General features: G+C 40.7%; 1 protein-coding gene across 1 annotated transcript in view; it reads left to right on the forward strand.

The window, feature by feature from the left end:
• Positions 1-19,331, forward strand: part of LOC149151424 (transcription elongation factor SPT4 homolog 1-like) — a 112,160-nt gene that overhangs the window by 75,770 nt on the left and 17,059 nt on the right. Inside the window, exon 5 of the mRNA XM_089440767.1 lies at positions 2,210-2,271. Within this exon, the coding sequence (XP_089296893.1) occupies positions 2,210-2,271 (62 nt within the window). The remainder of the gene's footprint in view (positions 1-2,209; positions 2,272-19,331) is intronic.

Genomic DNA, 19,331 nt, shown 5'->3' on the forward strand with positions numbered 1-19,331 from the left:
ATTTAAAGGTCAAATTTTGCATAATAAATCGAAATAAGCTTTTGTTGGAGCACATTAAAGATATCTTCCTTGATAATCTCATGATTGTTGGGCCTCTAGGCCCCAACTGCTTGGTGGAAATGGAATAGGATTGAGGTGGTTAAATTGTGTAGGATCATGGATGGATACAAATTGTTGTGTCAAAAGATAACAGTTCTATATGGCGTGCCAAAATAAACTTTGGGGGCTTAGAAGAAAACTAGCTCTTTTGTTTTTGAAGTGCATGGAAACATCTTGTGGATCCAAAGGCGGCCTTTTGTTGGGTCCTCCTTGGGGCTTTGACTCTAAGCCAAACGCTTGATCAAAAAGAGATTTATTATCCCAAATGTTCTATTTGAGGTAAAATTTTAAATGGAACATTTCAAACGTCTATTTTGGTATTGAGTTTGCCAAGTTTGTTTGGGATTGGTTGTCTAAGCTTTGCAATCAGTTCCTCCATGTTGCTATTTCTTGGAAAGTCACTTTATTAGTAGACAATCTCCCATGGGCCATCATGTTCGATATAACATGGCAACATATGAGAGTATGAATTCATTTTCTTGTTTGAAAAAGAAGAAATTAAGCTCTGTTCAACAAAACCTGAGCAAGCAAGTTTTTTTCATGGTATGATGGCTCCTTAATTTGTGCAAATCTTCATTCGTAGATAACAGTCCTTGATACATGTCCAAAATTTTTAGATGGATGTGGCATGTTTGTGCCAATTGCCATAGTTTTGGGGGCAGGGTGCCTTGCACCATTAGTAGGGAACTGTCCCCTTCAACTTGCTCTTGTTGGTCACAGTGTTGTGAAGGCAGACATTTGTACTAGTTGTATAGTGAGAGAACAAATAAAAAGGATCCACAATTGTTGTTCTCTGCCACAGCAATAGAATGAGAAGTACCCTTGATTGGCCTTAGCTATTTTTAAAGAAGTCTCCTGAGTCCAAGCATGGACATGATGGGTGGGAGCTCATGAATAAGTTGAGAAGCTTCCTTGAGCTTGGGTGGGAGCTTATGAGTAAGTTGAGAACCTTACTAGCTTAATGCTTTGCTGCCTAATGCAGGGTTAATATTCTCAACAACTTGATATATGTTTTTTGAATTACATTTTGAGTGTGTGTGCTAGTTTGATAGAGTTGTTGATTTGAATGCCATCTCTTAGTGTATATGTACGTTTCCTAAGCCTATATGACAAATTTGTTGTACATTTTATAGCCCAGGGCAGTTTTGATCATAGGTTCCAGGACTTGTTGTGCAGCCTACCTCTTTTCATAAAATGCCCTATATGTACATATTTTGATTGTCTTAATTGTTTAAGGATATTTAAAAAATTGATGTCTGGTGCTATGTGGAGGCCCTTAATGGATTGAGTGTGGTGTCAATTACTTGACATAGTTAGGTAGTAGTGTGTGAGTTTGAACTTTGTGTATGTGTTAAAATAATTCATTACACTAGGAAGGGGCTCGTGGAAGATTAGATTGTTGCAGGCACCTAATCAGTCACAACAAAATCAAGATCACATGCATGCTTACAATGTCTAGTGAAAAATGTAGGTTCCATTATTATCTTCATGACATTTTTAAAGCAAGATGAAATGTGTAATGATTTATTACTCAACGTTATTTCTATCGTAATGTCATGAACCTTGCACAATAGTGTCTTGCAATCCAGATTCAAATGCATGTTATATGGATCCTAGTGGATAACATGCTCATTGATTAATGGTTTTAGATCATAATCAAATAATTGGGTTGTTTGACGCTACACAAGGAAAACTTAGTCCACAGTATAGTAAGGGTGAGATGTGTCCTTTTTAATTGAAAATACTCATAAAATTCAAAAAAATGTATTCAATGCTATTTGACAATTAAAGAAGAGGGAATTTGCCATTTTTTTCACAGGATTATTATTTAGAAATAATTCTTAAACAAAAGGAAAACTATCAGCAAGATTAACCATCTTTACAAATTGTCAAATGGATTCATCTATTTAAATTTAAGTTTGAAATTACAAATAGGCAAAACAATAAAAATTACCTATTTCTATATGTTTTAATAATAAGCAGCCATGATTTTGAAAGATGCTCTATATTGTAGAGAAGCAAAGAAATGTGGCAACCTTACATGACCCTTGTTTTATTTGCCTTGTTATTATAAAATCCAATGAACTGACATCAATTCTTTGTAGTACAGGTAGATTTGTTCCTGGATGCTATACATTGGCTGTATCAGAAGCATTGTCAGAGGAAATGCAGGTATGCTTTATTTTCACTGCAGACCAGTGAAGTATGCTGAACATACTTTTAAGTATTTCTTATTTGCTCATGTTTAATAGAATTTCCATTATTGAATGTCCTGGAAACTATTGAAGGAAATGTGCTTCACTCTTCAGTAGATTGAGGAGTTGGGTATAAGTTATTGTTGACTGTTTTTATTAATTCAATCAACCAAGTTATGCATTTCAAGTGACAGCACATATAACGTCTAATTTTTTATTTTTTTAGTAGACAACAGGTGATTTTCTTGTCAGTGTTATCAATTCCCTAGCTTTTTTTTCAACATAAACGAGAATATTATATTATATTAACAAATCTGTGAGAGGGCGCAACTAGTACATCAAATTGGGCTTTTACATTGGGTTCATGCCCCATGCATCTGTTTTGAAAGTGCCCTTTGCCTCCAAAAAGTGATTTTCCCTATGTTGCCAGGAAACGTGGGTGCAGGGACGGGGACGGCATTTTTGGAAACAGGGTGCGTGGGTTCGTCGGGTAATATAATAATATTAAATTTTAATAATTATATTTTATAAATTATAAATTTATAATTAATAATATATATGAAATTTGAATTTGTATATTTTTTCAACTTTAAACAAGAAAACTTTAATGATAATCATTTAAACATTGCACATCATTGAACATTCAACATTGACATTGAAATTTCAAAATTTATCAGTTAAACTTATCACCAAAAAACTGTTCATTGTTTACATATTAACATGAATCATGATATATGTCCATTGTCATACTACATTCAAAATTTGCCTTAAAGCATCTTCAAACATGAACTAGGAAATTTTAAAATACTAAAATAAAAATACTAAATAGCTAAAGCCTAAGGAACAATGGCTTCCTCAAGCCATGTCTTCAACATCCATGTCATCAACATCACTTAGATCTTCAGCTAGCATGTTCTCCAGGTAGGAATCACTCTCATCAACAGGCTCTCGCTCATCCATAGCAATTGGAGGTAGCTCAATAAGGCCATCTGGTTGTATCTCCTCGTCCACACACGAAGCATCATCTATGTGTTGGTCCCATCTCTTGAAAGGACCCTCCTTGTACCCAGGGTCTTTTCGAGATATGAGACGAAGTGTGCTATGAATGTACACTAAGTTTTCTGCCTTCTTTGAGCCCAACCTATTTCTCTTTACTGAATGAATAAAGGCATACGTGCTCCAATTCCTCTCACAAGATGAAGAACTAGCTACCTGAAATATTAGGGGGAGCCCATTAAATTAGTTATAATTTTAAAAATAAAAACTAAAACTAAAATGAAAATTTAAAATTTAAAAATTAAAATTAATTTCCTATATTTAATTGAGAATTTTTCAAATTTTGAGTAAGATGAGGAACTCCAAATTAGCTACCTGTCCAAGTAACCGTATGGCAAATTGCTGCAACTCAGGAGCATCAACACCATGAAGCCACCACCAATCAATTGGATCCTTCTTCTTGCGTCTATCTGCCAAAGATGCATGTGAACCAAAGACACCTCGGCCACGTGAAAATTGGGCAAACTGAGATCGTATGTCAGAGGCTTCTTCTGTATTACCATAAATTTTCTTGACAGTGTTCAAGAATCCTTTGAACACCTCTCTATCTTGGGATGGAGGCCTCCTTCCTGTTGTGGGATCATACCATTTTGGATTAACTGCATAAGCTGCCATATGAAGAGGGGTGTTCAGTTTATTCCAACGCCCATGTATAAACTCTTTCAGTTGTGGCCATAAAGTAGGATCCTTCCTATCTGTGATGGCTTGGATCCACTCACACATGGAGTCCATGTTCTCATAAATCTCACCCAAGTCCCAAGTCCCCGCTATCTGAGTTTCTGCTTTTACAAGTGTAGATAGACCAGAAAACTGACAAAAATCAAAGAAAATTTACAAAATATAGTGTTTACTAAGGAAGGACAACATCTACTGACCCAGATTCCTTTGATTTTGGAGAGGTCGGGAGATTTAGATATGGTAGAACTTGCTTGGCTTGATTGGCTTTGCTACTTGAAATTGATTGATCTGCTGAGGTGTTCAGAGATTGTTGCAGTTCTTCAATTTTCTGCCTTAAAATTACTATTTCGTCTTCAGTCTTCTGCATGGTAGTTCTCTGATTAATAAGTATCTCCATGGTTGAAGTGAGGCTTGAGACAAGCTGAGTGTATCTCATTAGTAGGGTATTGATTTCAGTTTTCAATTGATTGATTTTCTCAAGAATTTCCCCATGGGTGTCTTCAAATTGCCTTGGCATCTTTACAATTTCTCTGCTTTGTGCAATTCTATTTAGATTTCTCAATGTGTTACTGCTGTGACAGAAAGGCGTGCTAGTGCTGACTAAAATTGGATTATCCTTTTCCTTGCTGGCTTTGACTGGGATTGGATTGCTGGGGGCTATATCTTTGAACAGGTTCACATCAATTCTGTTAGTGAGAGGTGTGCCCGATGGAGAGGGCTCAAGAGCAATGATCAAGATTCAAGAGTTGAGACCCTACAGAGGGGAGGTGACCTGATAATGTGGAGAATGATGGGGCGGAGAGGTTGTGTCAGATTAATTCGGGGGTTCTTTTGAGCAACATAGAGTGGGATCTAATCCTCACAGAGTTCAGCAGAGACTATAAAATGAGAGGCAATAAAGGAACGAGAATTATCCCAAAACGAAATACCTTTTCCCATATTATCTCTTGCTGTCACTGAGTCGATACATGCAGCCATTGACAGTTCTGTAGATGTTTTCTCCTTTCGTTCCTATTCTTATAGACCTTGCAGTTCCAAGCTATTCACTAGCCAGGGGAATAAAGCCAATTGAATTTGATTTTGCAAGGTTGGAGGGTGAATTCATACTTGAGCCTTGCATTGGATTGCACCTTCCCTGTTTGACGCCTGCTGAAGTCATCCCACCTTGGTTCTTCTCTGTTCTGCATTGCCTTTGCCATATCTCACTGCATGTGACGCGATTTGATTTCATACTGTTACGACGCTTCTGCTCCCAACCCCGGTCAATCTCATTACTGCCTGCTTCTTTACACGCCTTGATAGGGAACTCCGTTGCCGTGACATTTTTGTTTTCAACCCCAGCGATCATTCTGTTAGTCTTCACGTGGTTTATGTCATACCTTTCCCACACTACCCAGTTTAGCCTTGGATTAATCCCAGTGTTCTCTGTACTTTGATTCATTCCACTAAATCTCCATGCATGCCAGGCTCATGATATGAGCCACTTGGCATGCTACCCCTTTATATTCTTTTATTGACCAGTTTTGATCCTTAACCATAGTATTTAGGGAATGGGTGTACGTCCCTCTAATTCATTTACAACAATCCTTTCTAAATCAGGAGTACATCCTTTGTTTGCCTGGATATTGGCTTCTTTGTTATGTTGCCTTAGGATGTGGTGGGCTTCGTAGAAAGAAAAATGATTCAGTATCCCCAAAACTTTTAGAAGTATAGATTTCAATTTTATGTGCCTTGGAAAATTCTCTTTGATCAGGCTTTAATTATAATCCTAGAGTCTCCTAGGATTGATTTTTTTTTTTTGAAATTATTCTTTCCTTAGTGAGATGTAAGCATTTGAGAAGAGCGTAAGCTTCTTCTTGGTTGTTTGGTCTCTTTCCTAGGCCCCAAACAAAGGTTAATTCTATCATTTGATTGAGGCGAAGAATAACCCCTCTCGCTCTTGCTGCCCCCAGGCTATTTTTTAAGGCACCATCAAAGAAAAGGATGTGACATTTCTTGGAATGGATCCATTGTTCCACTTTAGCCTTAGCTACGAATGTGTCATTTCCATAGATAACAGGGTTAGTTTTAGAGTGGAGTGAAGTTTCAAAAGGATATTGGAAGAGAAGTTTCAACCAACCTGATTCATTTTTGCCTAGATCTTTCTTGAGGGAGATGGGTTCTTGATTTCCAATCTCTCGCCATCAACGATAGAGCCCTCAAAGTCACTCCTTTAGTTTTTGGTTCACTGTTTTAAAAAATACTTCTATTCCTCGCTAACCATATTTTCAAGCATACGAATTTGGAGAGAGCTACTCAAATATGTTTGAGGGGGACCTTTCATTGGGACGTTCCAGCATAATTTGTGCCAAACCTCAAAGAATTTTTGAATTGAATTTGGCCAAAGAACTATTACATTTAGAGATTGTAAAGTCTTTTTCCAGATTTTGTTAGTAAAGGTACATTCCAAAATGGTGTGAAATGTTTGCTTCAGGTGATAAGCACAAACGGCACTTGGAGGGGCCGTGGATGCTCCGCTTGACAAGATTTTTTGTTGTGAAAATCTTCGAGTTAGCTAAGAGCTAGCAGAAAAAGTTGATTTTGCGGATGCTATTGGGCTGCCAAATACTGCACAATCTTGATTTTGGGGGCTCACCTTACGGAAATAATAAGGTCTGATGTCCTTTTGCAGTGGATTTCGACACTTTCCATTCCCTAGAGTCTTCTTCATATAGATGACTTGGGGCACATCTCAAAAGCTTCCCAAGGAGTAAGTGTATCGCTTCATTGAGGTTGTCCACAACTTCATTAAAGTCCCATCCCAGCCAACTCCTGTCCTAATCGTAGTGTGATATATGCGCTAGAGAAGTCTTATTGCATTGCTTGAGCCATTCTCTAAGGGGAAGAAGAGGATTCAAATCACTTAATGTTAAATCTCCTAATACCCACCTAGATTTATTTCTGACAACATTTTTTATTCTCAACAACTTATTTATTTTACCAAATAAATTCTCTAGGAAAATCTTTCGTGGTTGCTGCCACATCTCCAATCCCAAAGAGTAGTGCATCAAGTTGACGTCCTTAATCTTGAACTATGAAGCAAGGTCATCCTTGCACATCCCTATGAGCTTCTCCAACCTTGTCAAGAAGAGATCGCCAACATAAAGTACCAAGAGGAGCGGATCACCCTCAACAAGTACATAGTACAAGTTAGAGTCCGCCTCGCTCTTGGTGAAGCCCAAACCAAGAAGATATCCATCGATCCTGGCATACCATGCACGTGGAGCCTGCTTCAGCCCGTAAAGGGGCTTCTTTAACCAACATACATGAGAGTCTGAGACTCTCTCCCATGCACCTCAAAGCCCTGAGGTTGCTCAATATACACCTCCTCCCCAATCACCTCGTTGAGGAATGCAATCTTCACATTCATCTGGTGTATTCCCCACCCCATCTCTGAAGCAATGGACTTGATTGCTCTAATGGATGCATATATGGCATCATGTGTGAATGTCTCCTCGTAATCCACTCCCTCTTTTTGCGAGAACCCTCTTGCCACAAGCCTTGCTTTGTACTTCTCGACACTGCCATCAGCTGCATGTCTGATTTTATAGATACATCGAGAAGTGACCACTGATTTTTCCTTCGGTTTCGGTACTGTCTCACACATAATTCCTCATGATATAGCTATACTCCTCCACCATGGCATCCCTCCATACTTGCACATTTGTAGCCTCCTCAAAAGTAGAAGGCTCAGACTGATTAGCCATCACTTGGTTTCCGAGCTCTTCATGTTCCATCACATAATAAGGAACCCGTGCATATGCCAACCCTGATGAGTGAGAAGCTGACTCATCATTAAGGGGTAAATCAATGCTATATCATTAAAAGCAAGCCTGGACACCTACGCTATGGTCCTTATAAAAGTATTATAAAAAATAAGTAATAGGCTCACCAGCAGGGTGGATAAAGCAGGACAAGGAAAGGGGTAACTCATGCATCCACAATTGCCGCCTCCATACATCTATATGCTCGGTACTTCCATCAGTTGGTCCCATGACCATGGCACCCAACCATGAAGCTTTTCCCCTTTGTTTCCACTACTATGGTTGCATGAACATGGCACCCAACCATGAAGCTTTTCCCCTTCGTTGCCACTACTATGGTTGCATGAACATGGCACCCAACCATGAAGCTTTTCCCCTCTGTTGCTACTACTATCACCAAAACCTGTGAATTGAAGGGTTGACCTTGGACATGTCACCTCCCCCTAGGGGTTGGAAACACCTAATAGGGTTGATCATCTAACCATCCCTAATAAGGTAGGGAGCACTTTTATGGGACTTTGTCTAGTTAGATATTTGAAGGTGATCCTAGTTTGAAGTCTTACTATGCCCTTAGTAATGAAGTATGGTCCACTATGATGTATCTAAGATCATTGTCTCTAATGATTGGTAATTGTCACTTGAGTTTGAGATGGTTTTGCCAGGTGGTCCTCCGCAGAGCAACAAAGGCCTTGAGGGCACACACTCCATGCCTTCACTACACATGATGCCTAGGCCTTACTATACTTCTAGAGAGTAGTGATGACCTTGCAAATGCAACCTTGCCCCTCTATAACAAAGTGTTGGGAACTTTGATGATCCCAACAGTTGATTGACACCTCAGAGCACCCCCAAATGCTGAAACATTGACACATTTTGCTTAGTGTTGGAGATTCTTGATGATGTACTCAATAGACCCAACATGCCCCTCGCCCGACCTTGACACTGTTTGATGGTCATGGCTTGATGTGAAAGTCTCAATGATGTTGGTCATCCCTAGGATGACAAGGGAGGCCTCGTACTACCACTTGGAGCCCTAATGCTTGAGGGAGAGTGTGCCATGTCATCCTTCTAGCCCCCTTGGAGATGATGTAGGGCACCTAGGGCAGGTTTTTGACACATGGAGGCATTTTGAGACATAACTTGAGGGCTTCCCCTCAAGGATTGAGTTGATTATGGTGTTTGAGCCTCCACCTTGCCCATTCCATGCATTTTCAAAGCATTTATTGCCCCAAAAGAGCATGATTTCTTGCTATAGGAGAGTTTCAACCCTCACATGTGGGATCTTGTGGCTTATTTTTGTTATGTTGAGCTATTGGGTTGGCTTGTAAACCATTTTCTTCATGTACACTCAAAATTATACTTGTCATAAGGCTTTCAAGCTAATTATTATTAGTGATTGACCTCATATAAATAGAGGATCACTCATTTGTACATTTTCATCATCACTTTGGGATTTCAAACTCTTTTTGAGAGTTCGACTTAGCCTTGCGTAAACTTGCTGTTCCCACACAATCTAGCAGAGGCCCAAGGAAGGGAACCTATGGGGAAACTACTAGACCAAATGACAACAATGGGACAAAAACCCACTGTGGCCTCAGTTAGTGTCCCTTGCTCCTTTCAAATTTTCATTGATGGGACGAGTGTCAATATGAAGGAAATTGCTTGTAATTATGATATCAATGATAAGGTATGAAGTGATTCCCAAGGCCCATTCAAGGAAAGACTCAATTAGGGCTCAATGCTTCAAAGAAGCTAAAGGATCTCCAAGAAAGACCTAGGAGGAAAATCTAGACCTAGGGTTTTAGAGATATTCAATGATGATGAGTATGCCTAGGGTAAAGACTTCCAAGGTGAGATAAGACCTCTCTAGAAGCTTTGCAAGATGATTATCACTTGAAATAGGGTTTTTTCTTTACTAGAGAGACCTAGAAAGAAGCCTATGCGAGACCTAGGGCTTATGAATGATCGTGGGTGGATTTCCTCCAATGTTTTCATTAGGTCAAGATAGGTAGGGAAAAGGGCTTAGAATGATCAATTTCTTTGAATACTATGTGCAAACGACCCTCAAGAAGACCACCTCATCCAAGATGCTCGAGATAGGTTTCCAAAGATGCAGTGAGGGCACAAGTTTACTTGCAAACTAATTGTGAGAATTCCACCAAACATGGAGGTTCCCTAGAGCAGACACCAATGCAGATTCCTATTCAAACGGATTTGAAAATTACCACCTCAAGAGAATTTTGTAGGGTACCCTAGTTGGGCCATCTAGGAAAAGGGGCCGAAATTTTGGAGAGAGGAAAAAGAGAAAGAAGGGAAGGCTAATCACAAATCTTTCTCGGAACAGTGCCTATTCCTTGGGCTATGGAGTCAACGATGATGTAAAATTTGCCAAATTCGTCTTCAAGGAGGCTAAAAAGCGATGCCCTAGCAACCACTCTTTAACATTTACCCACCCAAGATCTATGGAATTTCATGGAAGAAAAACAAATTTCAATCCACTAGGTACATTCATCTACTATTATACAATGAGTAACACATGCAAATCACAATCTAACCATTTTTACAATAATATTCGATGAATTAGGGCACAAAAGATCTAGCTAGTTGCAATAATTCCACACATTAGACATCATTTCAAGAAAAATCTTCAATGATAGCACTTACAAGATAACAAGAGATATATCCAATCATAGATCAAGAAGCAACTCCAAGAAATAAAAAATTTAGCTCCCAAATGTATCGAATTGCATCAAAAGATCTCCAAGTAGCATCCCAAAGAAAAGTGCGAAATTTGTACAAGAGAGATGTTCCAAGTGATGATGATGATGTCTCACAAATGAGAGTCTTTTTTATTTATTTGATCCTCTACTAATTCGAATTAGCCTAATAGCCCCTATAATTATAAAATAATGTGTAAATAACAAGTCCTTGTTGACAAGCCCACCAAGTAGTTCATAAAGTGATGAAGAAGCCATCCAAAAGTGAGCCGAAATGATGAAATCGTGGTGTACAAGGGTCGTTGGCAGGCCTCATTGAGTCCTCAAGTTGTAATGACGGAGAGGGCTCCATGAATGATGGACAAGGGGTTAACCCCTTAATCTCTACGTAAAACATCATGTGGTGCTCCAAAGTGGCTTTGGGGCACAAGTATTTGTCTCATGGGTCTCCTGGTGAAAGATAAGCCTGTAGAGTGCTCCAAATGAGGGCACTGAAGATGGTGCTTACCCTCCCATGTCTCAAGTATGAGACAAATCTCCTCTGGGCCTCGAATCAACTACCAAACCCTATATATGCTGCTAAGCCAGCTGGGGGCCCTATTGTGAGGGCCCATAAGATGAGATAATTCCATATCACATGATGGAGTCCCATGGCTCTCAACGCACCCCCTACAAGTGTCAATATGATGCTCTGGTGGGCTTGGGCCCCAGTTAAGTTTCCCAACCCATGATGAAACCACTCGCCAATTACACATAAGATCCAATGCGTCTCCTCACTCTTAGGTACAATAATTCATTAGTGCGTCTAAGTGAAACAAGCTTGTTAATCACGGGCACAAATGAGACTTCATAATGGGTTTAGCTTCCAAATTTGGGGCTTTGAGCATGTAATGGTGTTATCTCCCCAAGTAGGAGTGGCTAATAAACAACCCTATTAGGTGTTTCCAACCCTAAACGGAAAGACATGTCCAAGGTACATCCTTCAAGTGGTAGGTGTCATGTGGATAATGATGAGGTGGATTGGGTCACTGGGGTGTCAAGGCCAAATACCATCGACTCAAGGGTGGTAATGATGAGGGATGTCCACATATTTGGTTGTATAGATGTAGGAAGGAGCAATAGTGTTACTTAAGTTACCCTAGCATTTGTTTTTCCACCCTCATTTGCCTTTTGCCTTTTTTTATTTTTTATTTTTCTTTTATTATATTGCTTGAGGCTCTAGGGGATGAGAGCATGCTGTGTATGATATAGTACTGATTACCCCCTTGGCAATTCATCGCCCATCAGGGGTTGGGACATACATGGTGTTGATGGTGCTGGAAATCCGTTAACCAAGGGGTCTCCCCGATGTAAAGTCCCAATTATACCTCACACCGTTTGCTGTAGGAGCCTCATTTGGAATATCAGCCTGGTTGCCTTATATCTTAAAGATATGCCTTGGCTCTAACTATCAGCTAGAGAGAGAGGGATGCAATGGTGCCTTCGAAAAGCAAGAAGATGTGCCTGGTGAGTGTTTAGTTGTAAATGTGTCAAGGTTCTTCTAATGGGGAGAGGGGAGAAAAGTGAACCTTTAAGTGAGAGATAGTAGTAGCACCCAAGAAGAGAGACACATGAACCAGACGGATCCGTCTAACATCCAGCGAAATAGTCCCAAGAGGATGCGACGATCATTACAACCAATAAATGAAGAAAGACCTGTCTAATATATTGTAGAATAGTCCACAAAGATGGGACAACAATAACAACCATTACAACACATGCTCAATAAGTTAAGTACTAAAATAACCGAAATAGTTCAACTATCTTAGCACATGTGAAAGCAAACATGAAATACAAATATCCGCAGAATAGTCTTACAAACATTCATAATCCATGCACGAAGAATATAAACATTCATAATCCATGCATGAAGAACGTGCCGACCTTGAAGGCTTCTGTTATTAAGTAAAAGTTCCAAGACACATTTTTACAATATACATCACTAGATCCAGTAGTGGATCATTGGAGCCACTCCTTGCTCCCCAAAGAACTAGCTTATCTCTCTAATGCTTGAGGGAGGAGCCAAGGTGTAAAGTCCTTTGCTCATACAATGAGGTAGTATATATAACCAAGGGTGACTCTTTGACTACCCTCATGACTGTTTGACTTCCTATGACTTTTCAACTTACATGACCCTTTACATTCCATGTGTGTCCTTTGGATTTCCACTTTACAATACATTTTGAATACAATATACATGATCCATAATAGTGATGTGGCATGACCACTCATGACATGACATGACATGACACTGCTGACATGGACTGCTTGATGATGTGGCAATGTCAAGTCATTGTTGCTGCTAAGTGCTGGATGCTTTCTCTTCACCTCCACATGGCTTGGTGATGCAAAATATTCAATGATCTCCAGTCTTAGATAGTGGTCGCAAACTAGTGTCCCTTCGCTTGCTCGTGATTGTTCAACTACAAGGGAGTCTTTAAGCATGCTCCCCTCCTTTTCCTTCTCCATCATCTTGCCATGACATGATAGGGTACTTGTTCCTGCAATTCACTCATGACGAGACAACATCAATCCAAAAACCCCCTAGTCTAAGATGATGCATTCTGATCCACCAACTGAGCCCGGAACAAGTGATAGGCTGGGAAGAGGGACTCAGTGACTACACAGTGCACAGTTCTAACAGACAGGGGAAGAGATTGAGCTCTGAGACTGCGTAGTGCGTAGCCCAAGCAGGCCTGAGGGACAAGACTGCATAGTTTCTAGAGCTAGTGGGGATAAACTGAGAGAATGGACACTGGGAGAGCTGACTGCGCAGTTCAGGGAGTCAAGGGAGGTTGGGCCACTGTGCAGCTCAAGGGCTCGGGGGATGAGCTTGAGGCTTGAGGATGCGAAGTGCACAGTTTAAGTCGGGCTAGGGGACATGACTACACCTTTTGGAGGTCAAGGCCGGGGCTTGGGCACAAAAACTACACAGTGCAACAGTCTTGGGAGACAGGAATTGCGCATTGCACAATGCCAAGCAACAAGGTCATAATTAGAGGGCCGAGACTGCGCAATGCGTAGTTCAAAAGGGGCCTCGTGAAGCTAGGTTGCTTGGTCGGGAAGTTTTTCCGAAAATGGCTGTGTGGAATCGGTGAGATAGGTGATGAACTATGATGAAATTTGATTGTGATCACACATTTAGAATATTTTGATGATGTGACAACATAGTTCATCCGAACACATGAACAAAGCATTTCCCTTTGTGCGACAACTTTACGACAAGTTTGACACTTAAGATAGACTTTGGAACGACTGCGACGACACTTGTGTGACAATGCTTAGAAATTTGTGATTGAGTGCGACAAATTTTTATGTAGTTAGGACAACTCATATACACAAAGACACACCTTTGAAACCATTGTGAAAATTTCTAAACTGAAATTCTACTGCAGCAACTGATTTATTTCACCTACTTATTATTCACAATAAGTTATTTACGAAATCCCTTCAGCAAATATTAAAATAAATTCTACTGCAGTTATCACACAATTACCCAGAGAAAAATACATGCACAAGAACCAATCACATCAACATAGTTATTTTTGGACAATTGTCCCTGAAAAAACCCAATGTGGGAAAACCGGTGCAGCAGATGAGGGCTTTATTAATCTTCAACAATTACTTTTACAAGGATTGATTTTACAGAGGAACTGAAAGAAAACACCTGAGACTTTTCCTTTGAGACTTTTTGACACTTTGGAGACCTTGCTCCCACTCCTGTGTTACTCTGCGTGGCACAACATGGCTCTGAGTGGCTCTGCGTCCCTCTGTGTCAGCCTGCGTGAGGGCCACGTCTCTCCTCTGGATTACGTCTCTCTCTGCGCTGTCTCCCACTGTCCTTGCGTCACCTCCTCCTCAATCACTGCCCGTTGCTGATGCCCTCCTCTTCCTCCACCTTGTAACTCTCCCTCTGAAATCGATCTCCTTTACTTGAGAATCGATTTTCTTAGAGACACTGAGTATTTGCCGGGTGTCTCCAAATGATCCTCAAGTCTTCTCTTATACTTTTCCTGTTGATGAATCAACGATCGAAATTAAGTCTCTAATCACTGGCTAAGATTAAAACAGACTTGATCCTCATCTCTTAGAAGCTTCTCACCCTTATCTTTATTAATGCCCATTAATACTTTTATTTTCCTAAGTTTAGACTTAGGAACCCATTAAAAATATTAATTATTTTAATAACTCCTCATTTGGGTGGAATTTCTCAAAACGATTTCTTGGTCTTGGAGATCTCATGTGCCTTAGCCTCTCCTCCAAATTTCAAGGCTAGAGCACATCCGATGCTCTACCAAAAATCAACACTCCCTCTTAGCGAGGAATGTGCTCTAGTAATGCTTCACTATAGAAACATCACACTAATCTTTCGTATCGGTACCTGTGTTGATGCTTGGCCTACTGCCTCACATCCCCTACACTGCTGCTTCCTGTACTGTTGCCTATGACAATGCCACTGCCATTGTTGCATCTGTACTGCAGCTCCCTCTCAACATGCTGCCCATATCACTGCCACTGCTAACCGCTGCACTACAACTCCCGACACTTACCCATTTCTGCTACTGAAATGGATTTTTTACCATCTTCATCTTCTCCCTAAAATAAACAAACTTTGTTCTTCCTAGACCCTTGGTGAGGATGTTTGCCACCTGTTTTTCTGTAGGAGTGTACCTCCATTGTACTACTCCTCGTTGGACACAGTCTCTGACAAAGTGACACCCGATATCAATGTGCTTCGACCGATCATGAAATACTGGATTCTTAGAGAGCTTGATGCAACTCTGATTATCACACATGATCCTGGTCGCTTCCATCCTTCTCCTGAATAGATTCACAAGCAACTTCCTAAGCCGTATGGCTTTGCACGAAGCTGTGCTAGCTGCCATATATTTTGCTTCAGCTTAGCTCAGAGCGACGGATTTCTGTTTCCCACTACACTAGGAGGTCATTCCCGATCCAATGTTGAAACAATACCCAATTGTACTTTTCCGATCTACTGAATTCCACTTCAATCTGCATCAGTGAACCCACTCAGCTTGATGTCATTGCCTCTGGTGTACAATAGTCCATGCTTGACTGTTCCTTGTATATCCCTGAGAACATGTTTGGCTGCTGCCCAGTGTGCCCTCTTAGTTTCCACCATGAACTGACTGAGGGTGTTGACAGCGTAACAAATGTCTGGCCTGGTATTGACCATATACATCAGGGACCCTATAAGTTGCCTATACAAGGTGGGATCAACATCTTTATTTTCTGATGCACCAATCCTCTTCCAGTTGGTGATCATTGGAGTAGCCATAGGTCTACAGTCCTGCATCCTGAATCTTTTCAAGATCTCTATAGCATATCTCCCTTGTCCAAGGAATATCTCACCCTTCTACTGCCAAACTTCCAACTCCAGGAAATAATGAATCTGTCCCAAATCCTTCACGTCGAATTCTGTGGCTAGGTTCTTCTTGCAATCTTTGATGAGCCTGGATGATCCTGTTAGGAAGAGATCATCCACATATAACACTAGGATTAGAGGCTCATTCCCTATGACAAGATAGTAGAGATTAGGGTCTGTGTCACTCTTGACGAACCCCATTTTCTGAAAGTAGCCATCAATTCGATCGTACCATGCTCTAGGTTCCTGTTTAAGCCCATACAAGGCTTTCTTTAATTTGCATACATGAGATTTCTTCTCATGTGTCTCAAAACCTTCTGGCTGTTCAATGTATACTTTCTCTTCTATTACCCTGTTCAAGAATGTCATCTTGACATCCATCTGATGAATCTCCCACCCCATATGTGCTGGAAGAGATATCATGGTTCTACTAGAAGTATACTTGGCTACTAGGGCGAAGGTTTCTTCGTAGTCTATCCCTTCCTTCTGAGCATACTCCTTAGCCACAAACCTGGCTTTGTATTTCTCCACACTGCCGTCTGCAGCATATTTGACCTTGTAGATCCATCTCGAACTTACCACTGATTTGTCGTGAGGCCTAGGTACCACTTCCCAGACATCATTGACCATTATAGAGCTGTATTCCTCCACCATAGCATCTACCCATACTTGATGTTGAACGACATCCTAAAAACTAGAAGTTCCCCAACCTGAGCTACTAAGGCCTGGTATCTATCTGGCTGTTTTCACTCCCTTTTATTATTCCTGGGTGCACTAATGAAGTCCTCTGCATCCTGTAGAATCTGTCGGAGTTCTTGGCTCGTTCTTCCACTGGTAGTAGGCACATCTATCAGCTCTTCCTCTTCTTGAGCTTCCTCTCATTCTGAAGCTTTGTCTTTAGGAGAATTTCTGGTACTAGTTTTTGTTGGTCGAAGTGGTTTGACCAACAGCTTGTCTTTCGACTGCTCCTCGGAAGGCATTTCTTGGGATTTCCTGAAAGCTCCATCTTCCATGAACTTTACATCCTGCCGAACTACTACCTTCCTACTCCTTGGAAGATAAACTCTATATGCCTTAGCATTCTCGCTATATCCCACAAGATATCCTTTCTTAGTAGTTTGATCTAATTTCTCTCTTTTCTTTGGGTATACGACAATACGCTAAACTCCCAAATATCCTGAAATGACTGACTTTAGGTGTCTTCCCTGTGAAGACCTTCTTCGGAGTGATTTTGCCCAATGCCCTGTGTGGAGTCCTGTTCTGGACATAAACTGCCGTGCTGCATGCTTCTGCCTACAGGAATTTAAGCATATCTTGATCATACAACATTGCCCTAGCTTCTTCCACAATAGTCCTGTTTTTCCCTTCTGCTACTCCATTCTGCCCCGGATTGTAGGGCGCTGTCCACTCTCTTCTGATGCCTTCCTTAGCGCAAAAATTGGTGAAGTCCTTGTCAACATACTCTCCACCATTGTTTGAGCGCAACACTTTTATCTTTTTTCCTACCAAATTCTCTAGTAGAGCCTTGAACTCTTTGAATCAACCAAAAATCTCATTCTTGGTTTTCAGAAAGTAGATCCAAGTCTTTCTGGAATGGTCATCGGTGAAGGTGACAAAGTATTCGGCACCACTAAGAGCTTTTGTGGACATCGGTCCGCAAATATCTGAGTGTATTTATCCTAGCACACTCTTAGCCCTATTGTTACTTTTGGAAAACGCTGCTTTGGTATACTTGCCCAAAGCGGACCCTCTGCATACATCATCTTGTTCGGTACTTAGTTCTGGAACTCCTGATACTATTTTCTTGATAATTCTCAGAGCCCCATGGTGTAAGTGCCCCATCCTCCTGTGCCATAGTTCATTCAAATCTTTGTCTCCATTACTGCCTCAGTGCCATTGGTGATTCTAGCTGCAACATGTACAACCTATTACTTCTGATTCCAATCTGTGCCTTCTTTTTCCAACTCAGGTGTTTGTCATATACTTTCTCCTTAATGAAGAAAACATCATAGCCCTTGTTTTGAAGTTGAGATACGGAGAGTAAGTTCATCCCCAATCTGGGCATATGCAACACAATGGTTGCTCGAAGCCGTTCTCCTGCTTCGTTTTGAAAGACTACAATACCTCTGCCCACCGGAGTACACTTTGCCTTATTTCCCATGGTGATTTGAAAATTCATTCTTTCTTCCTGATAATCTGAAAAACATTCTCGGATTCCTGTCATATGCCAGGAAGCTCCACTGTCTATATACCAAACCTCAAAGGAGGCAAAGCTTGCTAAACAAGCAACTTCTTTTTCCAATTTGGAAGCTAACATAGAATAATTGTAATTCATGTCCCTTTTGCATTTTTCTGGAAATCTGCGCGAGTCCCCTTGAGTGGATGCCTCTGCATCATGCTCTTGACCCATAGTTGATTTTCCTCTCCTGTTGCCGGATCTTTGCTCTGATACCATGTGAAAATTTCTAAACTGAAATTCTACTGCAACAACTGATTTATTTCACCTACTTATTATTCATTATAAGTTATTTACGAAATCGCTTCAACAAATATTAAAATAAATTCTACTGCAGTTATCACACAATTACCCAGAGAAAAATACATGCACAAGAACCAATCACATCAACACAGTTGTTTTTGGACAATTGTCCCCGGGAAAACGCAATGCGGGAAAACCAGTACAATAGATGAGGGCTTTATTAATCTTTTGCAGCAATTGCTTTTACAAGGAATGATTTTACAGAGAAATTGAAAGAAATCACCTGAGACTTTCCCTTTGAGACTGTCTTACACTTTGGAGACCTTGCTCTCACTCCTGCATCACTCTGCATGGCTTTGAGTGGCTCTACGTCCCTCTGCATTAGCCTGCATGAGGGCCATGTCTCTCCTCTGGACTGTGACTCTCTCTACGCTGTCTCCCATTGTCCTTGCGTCACCTTCTCCTCAGTCACTGCCTGCTGCTGATGCCCTCCTCTTGCTCCACCTTGCAAGTTGCAACTATCCCTCCGAAATCGATCTCCTTTACTTGAGAATCGATTTTCCTAGAGATATTGAGTATCTGCCAGGGTGTCTCCAAATGATCCTCAAGTCTTCTCTTATACTTTTCCTGTTGATGAACCAAAAGCCGAGATTAAGTCTCTAATCGTCTTCTCTTATACTTTTCCTGTTGATGAATCAATGGCCGAGATTAAGTCTCTAATCAACGGCTAAGATTAAAACAGACTTGATCCTCGTCTCTTAGAAGCTTCTCACTCTTGTCTTTATTAATACCCATTAATATTTTTATTTTCTTAAGTTTAGACTTAGGAACCCATTAAAAATATTAATTATTTTAATAACTCCTCATCCGGGTGGAATT

The sequence above is a fragment of the Pinus tabuliformis genome, chromosome 9, assembly GCF_031772625.1.
Source record: "Pinus tabuliformis cultivar Carrire ecotype Pingquan chromosome 9, CPIR1, whole genome shotgun sequence".
NCBI classification, from domain to species: Eukaryota; Viridiplantae; Streptophyta; class Pinopsida; order Pinales; family Pinaceae; genus Pinus; species Pinus tabuliformis.